General features: G+C 43.2%; 1 protein-coding gene across 6 annotated transcripts; it reads left to right on the top strand.

Annotated features, from left to right (window-relative positions):
* Positions 1-51: 51 nt before the first annotated feature.
* HSPA4 (heat shock protein family A (Hsp70) member 4) lies at positions 52-16,645 on the top strand. 6 transcript variants are annotated; one of them, XM_085519110.1, is made up of 20 exons: positions 52-243; positions 855-935; positions 3,600-3,657; positions 5,456-5,596; positions 6,263-6,385; positions 6,814-6,913; positions 7,278-7,411; positions 8,886-9,130; positions 9,477-9,553; positions 9,833-9,984; positions 10,891-10,997; positions 11,293-11,426; positions 11,872-12,053; positions 12,411-12,500; positions 12,969-13,121; positions 13,553-13,678; positions 14,146-14,253; positions 14,529-14,648; positions 15,033-15,194; positions 15,435-16,645. In XM_085519110.1, exons 5-20 carry the CDS (start codon positions 6,266-6,268, stop codon positions 15,636-15,638), a joined length of 2,214 nt encoding a protein of 737 aa, XP_085375236.1. In that variant the 5' UTR covers positions 52-243; positions 855-935; positions 3,600-3,657; positions 5,456-5,596; positions 6,263-6,265; the 3' UTR covers positions 15,639-16,645. The 6 variants fall into 6 exon arrangements, with proteins under 6 accessions (XP_085375236.1, XP_015730998.2, XP_085375234.1 ...); XM_015875512.2 differs by lacking the exon at positions 855-935; XM_085519109.1 differs by lacking the exons at positions 52-243; positions 855-935 and adding an exon at positions 1,637-1,731.
* The last annotated feature ends 222 nt before the right edge of the window (positions 16,646-16,867 follow it).

Raw genomic sequence — 16,867 nt, 5'->3', positions numbered from 1 at the left:
GGATCCTTCGAGAAGTGCCGGGCCCCGCCCCCCCCTCCCCACAGCGCCGCCGCCGCCGCCGCGCATTTAAACGGGCCGGGCCGCTCCGCGCCGCTCCTCAGCTCCGTCCGGCCGCGCCTTCTCGCCCGGCCGCGCCATGTCGGTGGTGGGCATCGACCTGGGCTTCCAGAGCTGCTACGTGGCCGTGGCCCGCGCCGGCGGCATCGAGACCGTCGCCAACGAATACAGCGACCGCAGCACGCCGTGAGTGGGGCGCGGGGCGGCGGGGCCTGGCCGTGCGGGGCGGCGGTTCGCAGCCGCTGTTGGCGGCCCTTGGGCTGCGCTTTGTGCGTTGTTCTTGTAACGAGGCGTTCGCCTGGGGCCGCCTCTGCCCGGCTCCGGGCGGGAAGCCTCGGGCCGTAACGCCGACGGGAGCGGCTGTAGCCGGGGCTGCTGTACCGCCCGCTGCGCTGCGCGGAGCTCCGGGCCTCGTCGGCCGCCCCCGCCGTGTCCGTGTGTTTGTGTAGCGCTCAGCTGCACCCTTAAAAACTTTCCCCTTTTGAACGTTGGGGTGTTTTAACCCAAGGGAAGGGTAAGAAGGAAGGCTGGGTAAAGAGCGGAGTTGTGGCGCTCACAGGGCGCTAGAGCCGGAGGGCAGCTCTCTGCAAAGCTCTCTTACAAATGCTTTCACTGCTCCCTCTGTGCTGTAGCATTGCTTTGTTTTAAGCTTAATGAAATTGATGTCTGTCTTGGTAAGAAAATTGTCTTGTCTTGTTTTTTTTACCCTCATATCACCTTAAAAACATGAGGAGTGTAGGATGACCTTGTGTTTCATTATGTGCCTCATCTGTTTGCCTCTTTTTGCCTGAGAATAGTGAGTAAAAGGAGAACAGCGCTTCTGTTTGGCTCCATGTGCCAGAGGGAGGGAGGCTCTCTTAGACTTCTTCAGTAATATGGTATGTAAGTGCAGATGGACAAAGACAGTGCTTCACATAAAGCTGCTCAGGACAGGAGCTGCGTATTGAGGCTTCAGGTTGTCGAGGTGCTGTTAGATATGATATGTCTGAGATCAGAGCACAGATCATCCTCATTGAAGGGAGATTAAAGTGTTGTCCAGCAACATGTCTAACAGGAAATGGTTATGGAAAGTCACAAGTGTGTGATTAGAGATATTGCCGTATTGAAAGGGACAACTTTCAACTGGACTTAATCCCCAGGTGCTGTTCTGGAAACCTGTACACACTGCTGGGAGAGTGGGAAACCATTCTGTAATCACCTGTCTGTATTAAAATGTTCTTAATGGCTTTAAATGTCCAACTTGTAAACAAAGGCCTGGTTCAAAGTGTTGGAGCTCAGTGTCTCCTTAGTGAGCTCTGGGGTTGTTTTGTGCTGCTGGGACCTTAGGAACCAGTTCCTGGTCAGGTTTAGGTTGTGCTCTGTGCTTTCTGCAGGGAGCTTTGGGGGGGAGGATTAGCGGACAGAGTTTATTGCAATTGAGTGTTAATAAACAGATCCTAGTGCTGTGCTCGTTGCTCAGCAGCACAGATGACGTTTTCATTGAATCTTCTTTCAGAATGCTGTGGATTTTGAAGCTGTGTATGTGAAATTGATGCGGAACAATTGTGTTTGAATATGGTGGTCTTGAAGAGGACTGGACTAGAGAGCGAGCTGGAAATAAATGGAATGGGGGAGGATTAAGGCTGTTTCCTGCTCCACGTGGGGATGAGGGTGATTGAATGACATGAAATAGTTGTAAGTGATCTGCGGAAGCGGTGCTGGGTTTCAGCAGGGAGGAAACGTGCTGTCAGACTGCGGGTGTCATCCAGGGCAGTGGGTGAGGTGGGATTGGGGCTGTGTCTGCAGGGCCCTTCTCAGCTGTAAGGCAGGGCAGGGTTCTGCTGGAGCTGCTCTGTTAGACCTGTCCTCTGCTGTGATTATGTTTCTATTTAAAATGCTATGGTTAGTTATTCGACTTTCAGTGCATTGCGTGCAATTACTGGCATAATTTGTATTTAATGAGCTCACCGTGGTTCCTTTGGGCTGACTGGGGAGTGAAGCTGGCAGCCGTCCCTGCTGCGGATGCCACAGTCCCACATTGCCCCATGGGGGCTGCCCTGCTCCGGTGTCCAGCACCAAGCAGGTGGCAGGTGTGGATACCGAGGCTATTCGTGCTGAAGTTCTTATTCCTGATGTTATAATGAAGTCTGAGTACGTAGTTATTGTGTGGTATTCTTTTCTTGAGCCAGGCTTCTGCACTGAGGTTTAATTCTGGCAGATCTGAAGAGGTCTGAATAAATGAGTGCTGTATGGTGACTGCACACCACGTGCCCTGTGGATTTAGTAGCAGAATATTATTTTTCTTGCAGCAGAAAAACATAAATCCATGCTGGTGCCTTAATTTCCTTCAGGAGAGCAAAGTAAATGAATAACCAGCTCCCTGCTGCTGTTCTGCTTCTGGCTGTGAGCTCTGCAGCTCAGCGTAGGCCTTAATGTTTGCATGGCACTGGAGAGACTCGCTTTTCATTAACTAATTCCTTAATAATTGTTTCAGAAGATTTCCTCCTGGAATGTTAATTTGGTTGCAGCATGTGCTTTAAGGGTGGGCCTTGTTTCAGCTGCTAAGCTATCGCTAAGTTGAGATATACCTTTCTTAGGAAGTAATTACTTCAGTGCAGCCATCCATTCTGGTTTTGGCACTTTCAGTTCAAAGACCAATTCTAAACCTCAGTATGAGCTGAAGTGTCATTTATGTAGGGCAGCCCTATGGTATAACCCTGCTCTAAAGTAGCCTCCTAACATAGAGATCGGCTTCATTATGTTGTTAGTGTCTTGTTAATAGTAACAACGGGCCTGACTAATTGACTGATGAGGGCTTTTCCTCACTAACTTTGCTTTCTCCGTATTAGGGACTGGGACAAGAGGGTGAGGTGGGAAAGCGTTTACCTTAACTTTCAAGCCTTTACAGTTCACTGAATGTGGAAATTGGCATCTCAGTGGGATTAGGCATCTTCTCCAAAAGGAGCCTTTTATCTATTTCTTATATCTGTGGGCTCTGTGTAGAGCTTGGGTAAATGATTATTTTTTCCTTTGATAATCTGTGCTTTTATATCATGAATGTAGGTGAAATGCAGCAGCAGCAGACTTTCTCTCCAGTATTAATTTATGCTGTTGAAAGGCTTCACTTAAAGATGAGAATCTTGATTAGCATTTGGTACAGATGTGTAGGAGTAATTTGTTACAATACTGGCTGACCCATGTGCTTCCTCTGACCATTTGGATGCTTTCTGTTCAGCTGTCAGTTTGTTCGGCTGGTCTGGGTGCGCTGCTGATCACCAAGATGAACTGTGAATTACTTGCACTATTTCAGGTTTAATATTTGTTGGTTTTAGTTGTGTTCAGTGTTTGTGGGAATCTCAGAATGCCTGCAGCTTTCCTGTTCAGAACTGGATTGCATGTGTACATTATAATGAGTGACCGACTTTCCTAATGGGCCAAATGTTGATTATCTGCAGTACATTATCAACATCTCTAACAAAAACCACCACCACTGTGACCACTGTGTCTGCTGATGTTGAATACAGTTGTACCAATCACTGACAGGATCCTTCTTCTCATTCTAGGTCATGCATCGCCTTTGGACCCAAGAACCGCTCTATTGGTGCTGCAGCTAAAAGCCAGGTACAGTTGGGGTAAAAGCAACTTCAGTAGCCAACAATCAGATTAGCACTATTTATTTTTATCAGTGAAGCTTAGAATGTCTCTGAACTGGCTTCTTAAGGGTCTAACCAGAACAGGTGAGCTTAGTTCAGTTGTTTGGCCTGTAATGCTGCATTGCCCTCTTGGATGGGGATATAAGGAACATAATAAAACTGGGGGGGGGAGGGGGAAGACTTGATCACTAGGAAATCTGAAATGTTTAAGTTTTGCTTGTTCTGCTGTGTTCATTGGGTAGCTTTTCATTATGTGGTTCTATTCCATACAATTCTGTTAAGTGCGTTCCTTTGGTAGAAAGGGGGAAACCTGAGTATAAATATGTATAGCTTCTTCTCATGGTTGAATTACAACCTAAATGTCTCTAGGCTTTCTTGCACATACTTCTGAGTTTGGTGTAGGTGGGCAAATAGGCTGAAAGGACCAGGAAGAGGTTTAGCTGATTTTTATCCTGCTCCATGACACCTGGGTCCTGCTGTGTTGTCTCTTGTGTTGCTGTGATACAACAGTAAAACATGATTCCGCTTGAATACCTACAGTTGGTTTTTCTTAACATAAAATACCTAGAGATGCGTGAGGATTCAGTATGTAGGATACAAAAGTAACTGGACACAGCTGTTATTCAAGAACAGAAGAGCTGTAATAGAACTAAATGCAGATGGTTTTCTGGAATTGAGTATCTGCTAAGCTTAAAGAGAGATAACTGATCCAGTGGAGGTGGGGAGGTCCTGCAGAAACTGAACTTACAGAAGATCAAAACCAGGTCATTAGGAAATTTTATTAGGAAAACAGAATGGTGCACTGCTTGTCTGCTCGTTTGGATACTGTAGTTCTTTTTCCTCAGTGTGTCGTGCTCTAACATTAGTGAAAGGATTAAACAGGATTAATTGTTGTAGTGGAAATGTTAAGTCAGGGCCTGAAGCAGTGATGGAGCACCTGGTGGGAAGGCAGGGCCAACCCAGAGGAGCTCAGGTGCATGCAGTGTTACCTGAGTGATGGAAGGGCTGGAGCCAGCATCCACCCCTTCCCAGACCTCATTTAAGGGCTGGCAGTGGAGGTAAGGGGATCTCAGTGGAGATCCCTGCATACCTGAGGCCTTCCAAGGGTAAGTAGCTTCTTTCCTTTGTTTCTATACCCATGGCTGTTGCATTTGAGCAAATCCTCACTTGCCCAGGTACTTGCTGCTTCGCTGTCATTGCTGTGCTTTCCATTGTGTTGTACTAGGTAGAAATGGGCTATAATGACATTTAATTTCACTATCTTTTAATGACAGTCTGCCTTCTGTCACACTGTCATATTGGCAGTATCGCTATGGGGCTGTGCTGACTTTTTAAAGCTTCACAAGATTCTTGGGCCGTTTTGTGAGAAGATCCATATGTTGAATGTCACTTGCATGTGAGGGGCCTGATGTGAAATATACCTCACTGTATTTGTGTTGTACTTGTAACTTACTGGCTGCATCACAGGAGGGTGGTAGGAAAGCAGGTAAATGGAAGAGGACACTGGTATCCTCAGCATATGAGAATTTGATGCTAACTACGTGACTCAGGTTTCAGGTGTACATTTTATATTGAATCTCCAGTTCTTGTAGGTTGCCTAAGAGATCAGAGAGGAATTGCGTTCTAGCATCTGCCCTGGTACTGTTTAAGATGTGAATGACTAATTTGAAGCAAGAGAAGTGCAGGAATAAAGCTCTGTATGTTTTTTCTGTTTAAAATTCAGTTGTTCCCCTGACAAATTGTATTAAAGATTTCTTTTCCTCCAGGTTATTTCAAATGCAAAGAATACAGTACAAAGTTTTAAAAGATTTCATGGTCGTGCATTCTCAGATCCCTTTGTTCAAGCTGAAAAAACAAGCCTTGCCTATGAACTTGTCCAGCTGCCAACAGGTTCCACTGGCATCAAGGTAAGTCTGGAGTATTTGAAAAGGTGCCAGAGGAGAAAAGCGATGATGGTTTCCTTTTATCTCTTTATTTTGAATCTGCTCTCTGAGGTTTCTGTGACTAGTGAATGCTAAATAAAAGGTTAATAGTGCTGATGGCCTTTCCAAGTGTTCCATGAAACTGGTTTTGCAGTTCCACCTTATTCTTCCTTGCAAACAGTCCCATGCAAACGATTTTACCAGTGCTGTATTTTTCATGGTGACTTTTGGAAGGCAGCTCTTTGACTGGTGTGCTTATTTAACTGTTGCTCATATTCCATGAGTGTATGATGTGAGCATGGCATGTCAGGTGAAATAGTAAAAATAAGTGAACTTTATAAAAGGTGTCTAACGGATTTTAGCGGTGACTGATTTAATTCTCCAAAGCAGTTGGAGGAAGGTGTCCCGGGCATTGTGTAGCAACCAAGATGTACAAAACTGTCCAGAGCATCTCCATGTGTAAGAGTTCTCAAATGCATATTCTAGTATTGGTATGTAGTACTTGCAACTTGCTGCCTATAAGTTAGGTTATCAGAAGGTGGCACAGAGCTGTGTTACTTTAGGAGCTTACTGTCAGTAAGGCAGCTTCTTGCATGTGGTCTGTGCCTGCAGTACATGGTTCTTGCTGTAGTGTACATTTATTTTTTTAAGGTTATGTATATGGAAGAAGAGAGAAACTTTACTATTGAACAGATGACTGGAATGCTTCTTACCAAACTAAAAGAGACTGCTGAGAATGCGCTTAAGAAGCCTGTAGTTGACTGTGTTGTTTCTGTAAGTATGCGAGAAGTTTCTCTTGGAGAAAATATCATAAACTAAAATAGCTGTTGGTAATAGCACTGCATTGCCTGTTACACCCTAATGGGCAGCTCTGTATTCTCTACTTTAGACTCAATCCTACATCTTGAAGTTAGACTTACTTCACTGACGACAAAATATCTTCAGGTTCTTTGTCCAGTAGAATAAATAGTTGCTATCTCTTATTCTCTGCAAGTAAAATAAGCAGTTTGAGAGGGCACAGGCTTTCAGTGTTTTGTCTTCATGTAACATTTTGTTTTCTCTTTGCATCTGAAATTGAATGTCAGGCTGGAAGGATCCCCATGAAGGGGAGCAGTTGTGCTCTGTAGTGTCTCTCTACACTTCTGTTTAATGCTTTGCTGTGGATGACTCTTTCCAATGGTGGCCATCTCATCTTCTTGCAGGTTCCATGTTTCTACACAGATGCAGAGAGGAGATCTGTGATGGATGCCACACAAATTGCTGGTCTCAACTGCCTGAGGCTAATAAATGAAACAACTGCAGGTAATGCCTTACTTTCTTCTTGCATCACTTGATGTTTTTGTTTTATTAGATAAAAGGACTTGTAATTTGTCAGTGATCCATAGCTTCTGCAATTACAGCTGACTGTTAAGTTTCCTGTATCCATTTTTCATTATGTCAGTGGCATAAGGATGTTCCTGGGATACCTGCTTAATGCACGTGTTCTCTTCTGGCTAATAACTGTTTGCTGCTGTTCCATGTTGCTTTAGCAGTGATATTTAATATAACAAGAAACTTCTGCAGCTTGAAAAATAAGGTGAAATGTTTACTGTTATACCAGTTAATGCTTGAGAAAGAGCATTCAGTTTCTTAAATCCTAATTCTGCTGATTCTCACTTCTGTATAGTTGCCCTTGCATATGGAATCTATAAGCAAGACCTGCCTGCCCTAGAGGAGAAGCCACGGAATGTTGTTTTTGTGGATATGGGGCATTCTGCGTATCAAGTTTCTATTTGTGCATTCAATAAAGGGAAACTGAAAGTAAGCAATCTGTTATGTGTCTGTTCTAAGTACCAATAGCAGTATTCACATGCAAGAACTGTGACAGTCAAGCCTGCCTATCTTTACATAAGCATCTTCTTTTTATACTTCTGAAGTTGCATTTGAAGGTCAAAATTTGGAGTTTAAAGTAGGAAAAGAATGTAGAGCTTTTTGGATGATATGAAAAGGATGCAAACCTGTGTTAATAGATGACCTTTAGCAAAGGGAAAGGCTTGATTACATTTGTTCAGTAACTGATTTGAGCAGATGCTGCTTTCAAAAATGCAACCCAGTCGTGAGGTGTGGTGTTAAAACACATTCCTAGAAGGATGCAAGTTCAAACATTAAGTCACTGCGGTGCTCACATTAAAGAGTAATTGCTGTTAACAACTTGAAGCTGCAGATGAAGCAAGCAAGTCAGTGTACTTCTCACTGTTTTGCAGCAAGTGCTGATGTTTCTTATTTAGGCTTTTACAGTCTGTATGTCTGTAGCTCCTGTAGTTTTTCCTTGCCTGAGGAAACACAGAAAATGTGAAGCATGGAGATGTAAAATGAGAAGGTGCAACTTAGATAAGCATTATTTTTCTTGTAGTTCTGTTTACTCTTATGAGGAAATGTAATGTAGTTTAAGTTCTTTGAAATTATATAAGTACTGAAAACACTTGAGTATGAACAGTGATGGATTGCAAGGCAGTTAAAAACAGTGCAGGAACTGACCCTAATCAGGAAAGGTATCAGACTTGGTGTTCTAAGAGTGGGATTAGCAAAGGTGGGTGGGCTCTGGGTTTTCTTTAGGAAATTGCCTCATAAAAAATGAGTTTTGGTTTTTCAAGAGTTGCACTTATTTTCTTGCTTTATTTTTAGCATGGTAATTAGCATGTTCCACCCTTAGGCATGAAATAATCAGCAGGGATGTATTCAGAGTGTGACAGAGGTGAAGCAGGGTTTGGAGACTTACGGTCTGCTTATGGTACAGGGCACTGTACTGATTGTGTATTGAAGCCTTACCAAACAATCTTAACTAGAGAAGTTGCTACTTTATTACAGAAGGGATAGGCTGCTTCTGTACTAGGCATGTAGCGTATTGGATATATCATTTTTTTCTTGGAGCACACTTATTCTGTACAGCTTTTTGAGAGAATATCACTTATAAAGAGTTGAAATACTTGTGGTGCTTCTAGAAGTTGGCTTTTCTCTAGTAGCATTTAGAACAGATACTTAATACCAGCTACAGAAGTCAGTACGTAAACCATGGTGTAGATTTTGTAGGCTTCAAAAACAAGAAACCCAAAGCAAAAACACATTCACATCTTCTAGGATGTGTGCAGCTACTTCTGTAACTGCTGTCAGCAATTAAGTGTCAGATGTTAGTGAGGTACTTTAGATGCAGATGTTTTGGCATTAACTAAGAGCCGATTTTGCTGAAGTAATGATTTAATTGTACTGTTACTGAAGAGTTCTTTATTTTGTGAAGGTTCTTGCTACAGCATTTGACACAACACTTGGGGGCAGGAAATTCGATGAGGTGTTAGTTGAATATTTCTGTGAAGAATTTGGGAAGAAATATAAACTAGACATCAAGTCGAAGATTCGTGCATTGCTGAGGCTGTATCAGGAATGTGAAAAGCTGAAAAAACTGATGAGTGCCAATGCCTCTGATCTCCCAATGAACATTGAGTGTTTCATGAATGACATAGATGTTTCTGGAATGATGAACAGGTAATGTATGTGCTTTTATAAAGGTATGTCATGCAGTGTACTCCGCTTTGCTTCTTTTGGGAAGGAAGCACTTTATGAAGTGTCAGGACTGGAGGGAGTGTTTGCTGGGGTGCTGCTCAAAGAGGCTGTCAGAGACTGGTCAGTGGTGTTGAGATAGGAGGAAGGGCTGTGAAGTTTACAAGCATCCCTAGGTCACTTGACTGTAATGTACTCAAGTGCAGAACGGAGACTGAGGAAAAGCACATACTGCATGTAGCATTTGAAAATGGAATTCTTTGGGTAACCTGTTGTATTTGCTGTTGTAGCTTCCTTATGGTAATATCTTATTTATGGTGTCTTTCAACAGAAGTAAATTTTTAGAGATGTGTGATGGACTTCTTGCAAGAGTAGAAGCCCCCCTTCGTAGTGTGCTGGAACAAAGCAGTAAGTGTGTGTGTGTTCTGTGTTCTCTGTGCAGAAAGATACTGTTCCTAGTACAGACTTCTTCGGCTGCTGACAGAACTCAGGCAGATTGATTAGTACAATTAACATGTGTTGGCTGAACAGCTTTAAGCTTTCTAAAGTTCTTTCTTACAAGCGAGATCTAAGGTTTTACTGTATAAATTAATAGTTGTTTTAGCATAACTCAATTTGCAATGTTAGTGTATTCACTTAAAATACAGCAGTTGAATCAATAAAAACTAATGCCTGACTCCTTTCCAGAGTTAAAGAAGGAGGATATTTATGCAGTAGAAATAGTGGGTGGCACAACAAGAATCCCTGCTGTTAAAGAGAAGATCAGTAAATTTTTTGGCAAAGAAGTCAGTACGACTCTGAATGCAGATGAGGCCGTTGCACGAGGTTGTGCACTGCAGGTAAATAGTGCATGTTTTTTAGCTATGATTGCAATAAAAATATTCACAAGTACTTGAGCTGAAGTCCATAGGTAGCATGAAAAATGCTTCCTGTGTATGGAAATGGAATAAAAGAAGCATCAGGAAGGTGGCTGGAAGAATGAGAATGGTGGCTTTAAGTGATTCTTTGTGCTGTCTGAGCCAGGTCAGTGGGTCAGTACAGACTGAAGTGGAACATGTGCTGTGCTTCTGCTCTAGCTGGAAGCTGGTAGTATGATAATGGTCATATAATGACTTTCACTTCGCTAGGCTCCGCTGGGGGAGCCTGAGTTAAACAAAAGCTGCTTTACAGCACTGCTGATAAACAAGAAATCTGTCCTGAGCTTGGACTGGAATTGCCCAATGTGCTTAAGCAGTAGTAAATCCTCTATAGTTACCAGTGCTACCTTTTGCACCTTAGTTTTGCTCTGATCACCTTATTTTCCTCTTTACACACTTAATAGATGCTCATCTGTTCAACAGTGGTGTAAGCCAGCGGTGGGAATGGAATCTGTTTAAAGGGGATTGGGTCATGGTGTGCTTTGAAACAAAACAAGAATCCTTTAAGGAAACAACTGGTAATGTCACATAACTGTAGTGTCTGGATTTCTTTCACTGGCACTAAAAACAACTGAGTAGCCCAAGCATAACAAACGAAAGGTGATTTGTTCTAAGGTAAAACTTGTATATTTCCATTTTCAGAGTGAACAGCTGTGACAGCTTCCCAAAAAGAAGCGCATATGCACTTCTGGTACTTACTGCGCAGTTCTGATCTCCATCAGTATTAGTAATCCTACATATTAAGTAGCTTAAATAGCTACTTGCTGAATTAAATTACTACTTGTCTGAAGCCTGGATTTTTGTAACAGAACTCCTTTGCTCTTTCAGTGTGCTATTTTGTCACCAGCATTCAAAGTGAGAGAGTTTTCTATCACAGACTTGATTCCGTACCCTATTTCTTTGCGATGGAATTCACCAGCAGAAGAAGGGTTAAGGTAAGAAAGTTCAGTTTTCCTGCATGATCACATACAGCTCAAAACTAACTGATAACAATTAGAGAACGTAGTATGTTTAGAACAAAACCCATCTAATGACTGCAACAATTTGAGTAATTTGAAATTGTTGACAGAGGCCAAGTTAAACATGTTCTACACTACTGTTGCTCTTCATATAAATAGGTTGTCTTTTTTTAAACAAGGTTTTCCTTAATATATGAAGGATATCTAGAGATGTTTCCTAGTATCAGAAGGCTCATCCTGCATGCTAAATACGTGCCATTTTCTTTTGCAGTGACTGTGAGGTCTTTCCCAAGAACCACGCTGCTCCATTTTCTAAGGTCCACACGTTCTACAGAAAAGAACCATTCACTCTTGAGGCGTATTACAGTTCTCCCAAGGAGCTGCCTTACCCAGATCCTGCTATTGGTATTTAAGGCCATTTTGTGCTTTGAAATGTGATTTGTCTCGTACAGCTTTCCAGATTATTTTCTGATTACATTAGTCTGGACCCTATAGCTTGCTACAAATTGTGCAGGGACAGATTTCAAAAGTCATTCCACTCATTTTCCCTGTAGATCCATAGTATGAGTTTTATGGGCTGATATTCTAAATGTAGAAAATGCTGGTGGTGAAGTAAGCCTGTAAAAGGAATACTCAGAATGATGCAGACTTCTACTCTGATAAAAAGTAATTCCACTCTTATGATGTATCAAATGTGATTCCTAATGGCGTGTATTCTAGTGTTACTTAAAGTCAAGCTGCTTGGCTTGAGTAGGATTTGGTGAGTGCCCTGCAGTGATCTGTTGCCAGCAATAGTCAGGATTTACTTCCCATTCAGTGATTGATTGTTGCTCTTTTTGGAATTGTTCAGCTCACTTCTTGGTTCAGAAGGTCACCCCTCAAACAGATGGATCCAGTTCGAAAGTGAAAGTCAAAGTTAGAGTAAATATCCACGGTATCTTCAGTGTTTCAAGTGCTTCTTTGGTGGAGGTTCATAAATCTGATGAGAGCGAAGAGCCTATGGAAACAGATCAGCATGCGAAAGAGGAAGAGGTAATGGATGCTGCTGTTGGCTGCTTCGAGGCATTTTTATGAAGCTCATTTGGCCAGGTTTGGAAAGGCTCTAGGATTTGTAAAAGGATTTAGATGTGTTCAGCAGTTATGGACTAATTCTGGTACGTCACAGCTGTGACAGATGCCTTGAGACCAGAACTGAGGTATAGGTGAAATACTTAATTGTTCTAGGAGTGATGTGTTAATTGGCAAAGCAAAGGCGAAAAGCGTGTAATGCAGCCCTTGAGGCTCTACTTCTTTCCTTGACTTAAACAACACTGGATACGGGTAGAGTGTTCAAGGTAAGAACTGAAGCATTGTTTAATATGCCAAACTAAATCTTTCTATTGATTTCAGAAGATGCAGGTAGACCAGGAGGAGCAGCAAAAGACTGAAGAACAGCAGCAGGTCCAAGCTGAAAACAAGGCAGAGTCAGAAGAAATGGAGGTAAAGTGAGAATTGTTTCCTTACAGGATTCTTGTAGGAGATTCAGAAGCATGTGTAATGTCTGAGCCTGCCATCCACTGGCTTTGCTGTGGCTGTGGAAGCTAAACTTGTATGTGACATATTTGTAGTCTGCGTTGTGAGTGACATTTTAAACATAAAATAGCCTGTCAGGTGAGCTGGTACTGATGAGATGAGAACTCTTCATAGGAGAAGTCATTTAGATTTCAGTAACTCGGAAACTAGAAGGGGGATTCTGGAAGCACTGGGGACATAATTCCCATGAATGTAGCCAGTGGCTCGTAAAGGTGAACAGCTGCACTGTTCTGACTCCTTTGGTAGCCAAGTGTGAGAATACAGGCACATGTCAGTGTCAGAAGTACGTGTACTCCAACTTTTTCTATTGTCAGCCTTCATTGCTTAATTTGAACTAATGTTTTTTTTTACTTTGGATTTATTCCTTCAATATAGACTTCTCAAGGTGACTCTAAAGACAAGAAAGTGGATCAGCCACCTCAAGCCAAGAAGGCTAAAGTAAAGACTACTACAGTGGACCTTCCCATTGAGAACCAGTTGGTGTGGCAGATAGGGAAAGACATGCTGAACTTATTCATTGAGAATGAGGTAAACTCATACTTGTCTGAGCTTGAAAAGACTCTCACCTATGTGGGGAATCCTGCTATTAATTGTGGTTAAATGTTAATGGTGGGCAGGGAAAGATTCAACATAGTTTTTATGGAGAACAGCAGTGGCCCATGGAGCCGGAATGTATTGTTCCTAATGAAGGTGTTTTATAGGGGAGCTGGCTGAGGGACTCAGCTGCAGGCTGTGTGGCTGCTGCCATTGGGTGTGTGGCTGCTCAGCTGAGGCAGGCTGGTCCTTACTGTGCCACCAGCAGCAAATTGTAACTCGTTTTTATCATGTACTTTGTCTTAGAGTCATCCACATCCTTTCAAAATCTTTAATCAAACTGAACTTTTAGTTAAGAAGTATTTTGAGGGGGCCTTGTCAGATTATGAGCTTTGTATCCAACTAATGTGTCAATTTGTTCACAGGGTAAAATGATAATGCAGGATAAGCTGGAGAAGGAGAGGAATGATGCTAAGAATGCAGTAGAAGAATACGTGTATGAAATGAGAGACAAACTCTGCAGTATTTATGAGAAGTTTGTTAGTGAAGATGTGAGTGTTTCTGGCCTTGTCCTCTGCATTTTGTTGCAACGAATGGCTGTATTTTAATAACCTTTGGCTGTATCATTGTGTGCTTACTTAGACTGCACGTGTGAGTTTTCAGATTTGATTTTAAACATGAAACATTTCCAGCCTTTTTGTCTATGAAGATGCACTTGGGCTGCATTCAGGCTGCATTCACCCAGCCTGTGCTGTTCTTCCCCAGAACATTTGCGGCAGTTGCAGTTACTGCCTGATGATCCGTTCTCAGTCTGAACCAAGGAGCCCCTGGTGGTTGTTTGAAAGCAACCTGACCTTCTGCAGCTCTTTGTCCAATTTTAGGAATGGTTTAAGATTAAATATCATTTTTAAGTTCTTGACATTCTAAACATGTAACCCCTCCAGAAAGATTCCAAATATCAATGTAGCATCATTTAGTGGGATTATTGCAACTAACTGTTCTGTATGGATTGCTTCAGGATCGAAATAGCTTCACGTTGAAGCTGGAAGATACTGAAAACTGGCTTTATGAAGATGGTGAAGACCAGCCCAAACAGATTTACATTGATAAGTTAACAGAGCTGAAGGTAAGTGGCTCTTGCAGTACAGCCAGAACTTAATGAATTCAGGGAACTTAATTCCAGTGGGGAGCCAGCTTAGCACTGCTGACCCAGAGATTAATGCTTGCAACAAACGAGTTTATTCTCTGTGCAAGGAGCAGACATCCAGCGGGTCTGTAGCAACACAAAGGAGGAGGATCTGCCCTTCCTGTACGTGAAGGGAAACACTGGAAGGAGTTTGGGATGTTGCTGCCCTGCCAAGTGGTGACACCGGCTGCTCATGGTGTGTTTTACTTTTCCAGGCCTTGGGTCAGCCCATTCAGGCGAGATTTCAAGAATCGGAGGAAAGGCCAAAAGCATTTGAGGAACTGGGGAAGCAAATCCAGCAGTACATGAAAACTGTTCATGCCTTCAAAGCAAAGGTATTTCTGCACCTGATTTCTGGCAAGTGCACAGAAATGATGTCGGCCTGTTTTGAATTTTAAATGAGCTTTATGGAAAGTTCATGCAGTGTCCTGGTTAAGCTTGTGAGTTCCCAGGGCCTGCTGTGCATTCAGAAGTGGGTTGTTGGCTTGAAAAAATGAGTATTTGATGTTCCTTATGGAGGGGGAAATAGCAGTAGCACAACCTGAGTTTTGTGTGATGAGTGCTGTGGGTGGTTGGGTTGGTTGCTCTGCTAATCAGAACAGCCTTTTAGCTAATTAGTCTGATCTGTGGTGAGTTCAGCTGTGCAACGAGGTGCTTGGAGTGCATGGATTTGGATGTTTGAGGTCATTATCTGTGCTCTTACCATTGATCTGTTTCAGGACGAGCAATATGACCACCTGGATGAAGCAGATGTTGCAAAAGTGGAGAAAAGTGCAAATGAAGTGATGGAATGGATGAACAACAAACTCAATCTTCAGAACAAGAGGAGTCTTACTTTGGACCCAGTTATAAAAGCTAAAGACATACAAGCTAAAACTAAAGTGAGTCTTTGTAGGCAGCTATTTACACAGGTCTCGTTTCTTGATGAAGTTCTATGTTTGATAGCGACTGAGGTGAGATCAGCTGTAGGAAAAGGCAGTGGTTGGGTGTTGAGGTGCTGTGTGCTGGGGAACATCTGCCTCTGCTTTGGGTATCCAGTCAGCATTGATAGTTGGATAAGCAAGTTACTAAATACACTTGTTGAGAGACATCTCTAACAGCTCTTAATCCCTGTTTTACAGGAGTTGACGAGTATTTGCAGTCCTATAGTTACAAAACCAAAACCCAAAGTTGAACTCCCGAAGGAGGAGCAGAAACCGACCGAACCGAATGGACCAGTAGAAGGGCAGGGAGATGGCAGCAGCGGGGCCCAAAGTGCTGACCCCAATGCTGCGCCCGCCCCAACGGCTGCGGAAAAGAAGCTTCCTGAGATGGACATTGACTGAATGTCAGTACTTGTTTATATTACTGCAACCGACAATAAAGCTTTAAGTTGTCAACTTTGTATGTTCTGAATACAGATTGAAGCAAGCAAATACCACAGCACTCTTGGTAATCTTCAGAGAGGTTTGGTCAGTGCCTGAAGTCAGAATGCTTAGGTAGCCAACTGCTCGGTCAGACCAGCAGTATTTCTTGCCATAGTGATTGTAGCTAGAGGCTTCTGATATTGTTACTGCACCTGCAGAAGCAGCCACGAGCTGTCTCCATGTTAAAGCATGTTCATGCTGAGTCAGTCTTGTTTTGAGAAGGGAGACTGCAAACGCTGTAGTCCAGTTTTCCATGCTGTTCACAGCAGTGCTCATCAGGAAATGCCACTAATGGTAGGATGGTGAGACAGGGATGGGGAGGGAGGCTGCTCCTCAGGGCCTGCAGCATCCTCTATCTGCTTACCTTAGTCTAGCCTGCATTTAAGCATTAACACACCTCTAGGTTTATCTTTACCTGCACCTGAACAGCTCATACTGCCACGAGGTTAGTGGTTAGTGTTCCCATTACCTTTATTCCTTAGTGGGCATCATCACATCACTGATAGCCCCAAATCAGGTTCATTTACCTGCTCTGTAGAATAGCAGCTGTACGCTCCTAACAGCTCAGCCATGGATGTGCTCTAACCATGAAGTAGACGCCCAGGTTAGTTACATGAGCGCTGCCTGCAGCTCGGGGGGTGCTCATAGAAGGAGGGCTGTGTTTCAGCTGCCCGCACTGAGCGCTGACTGATGCCTTCCCAACTCCTTGCAGGGCTGTGCTTGCTGCCATGAGGCCTTCATTTGGAATGCTTGGTTTTCTTCTTTTCCAGGAACAAAGCGTTTTCATTTTCTATGAGTTTTCTGCAGTAATTTGCTTCTAGTACTGATTGTCATTAAACTTGCAAACATGAATTTGTATGTGTTAAAGCTGACGTTGAAACACAGTTCAGCTGTTGGAAGAAATAAATGCACTGGATTCTACTGGATGACTCTGACTGTCTGAAGCCGTTGATTGTGAGGAGAAGTAATGATGGTGTCGGGGGGTGTGAGCGCGGTCTCCTTATTGCCGCTGTTCCAGGAGGCGGGGATGGGTTACGGGTGTGTTATTGGGGTGGGTTACGGTGTGTTATTGGGGTGGGTTACGGGTGTGTTATTGGGGTGGGTTACGGTGTGTTATTGGGGTGGGTTACGGGTGTGTTATTGGGGTG

The sequence above is a fragment of the Coturnix japonica genome, chromosome 18 (assembly GCF_054131305.1).
Source record: "Coturnix japonica strain WE chromosome 18, WE-NBRP24, whole genome shotgun sequence".
Taxonomy (NCBI): domain Eukaryota; kingdom Metazoa; phylum Chordata; class Aves; order Galliformes; family Phasianidae; genus Coturnix; species Coturnix japonica.
This window is presented reverse-complemented; position numbering and strand designations above follow the sequence as displayed.

Excerpts from the sequence above, each read along its gene's own strand:
- HSPA4 (XM_015875512.2), top strand. The coding sequence starts at position 137 with ATGTCGGTGGTGGGCATCGACCTGGGCTTCCAGAGCTGCTACGTGGCC. Across the intron at positions 13,679-14,145 it reads AGAAGTTTGTTAGTGAAGAT|GATCGAAATAGCTTCACGTT; the intron begins GTGAGTGTTTCT and ends GGATTGCTTCAG. Across the intron at positions 15,195-15,434 it reads ACATACAAGCTAAAACTAAA|GAGTTGACGAGTATTTGCAG; the intron begins GTGAGTCTTTGT and ends CCTGTTTTACAG.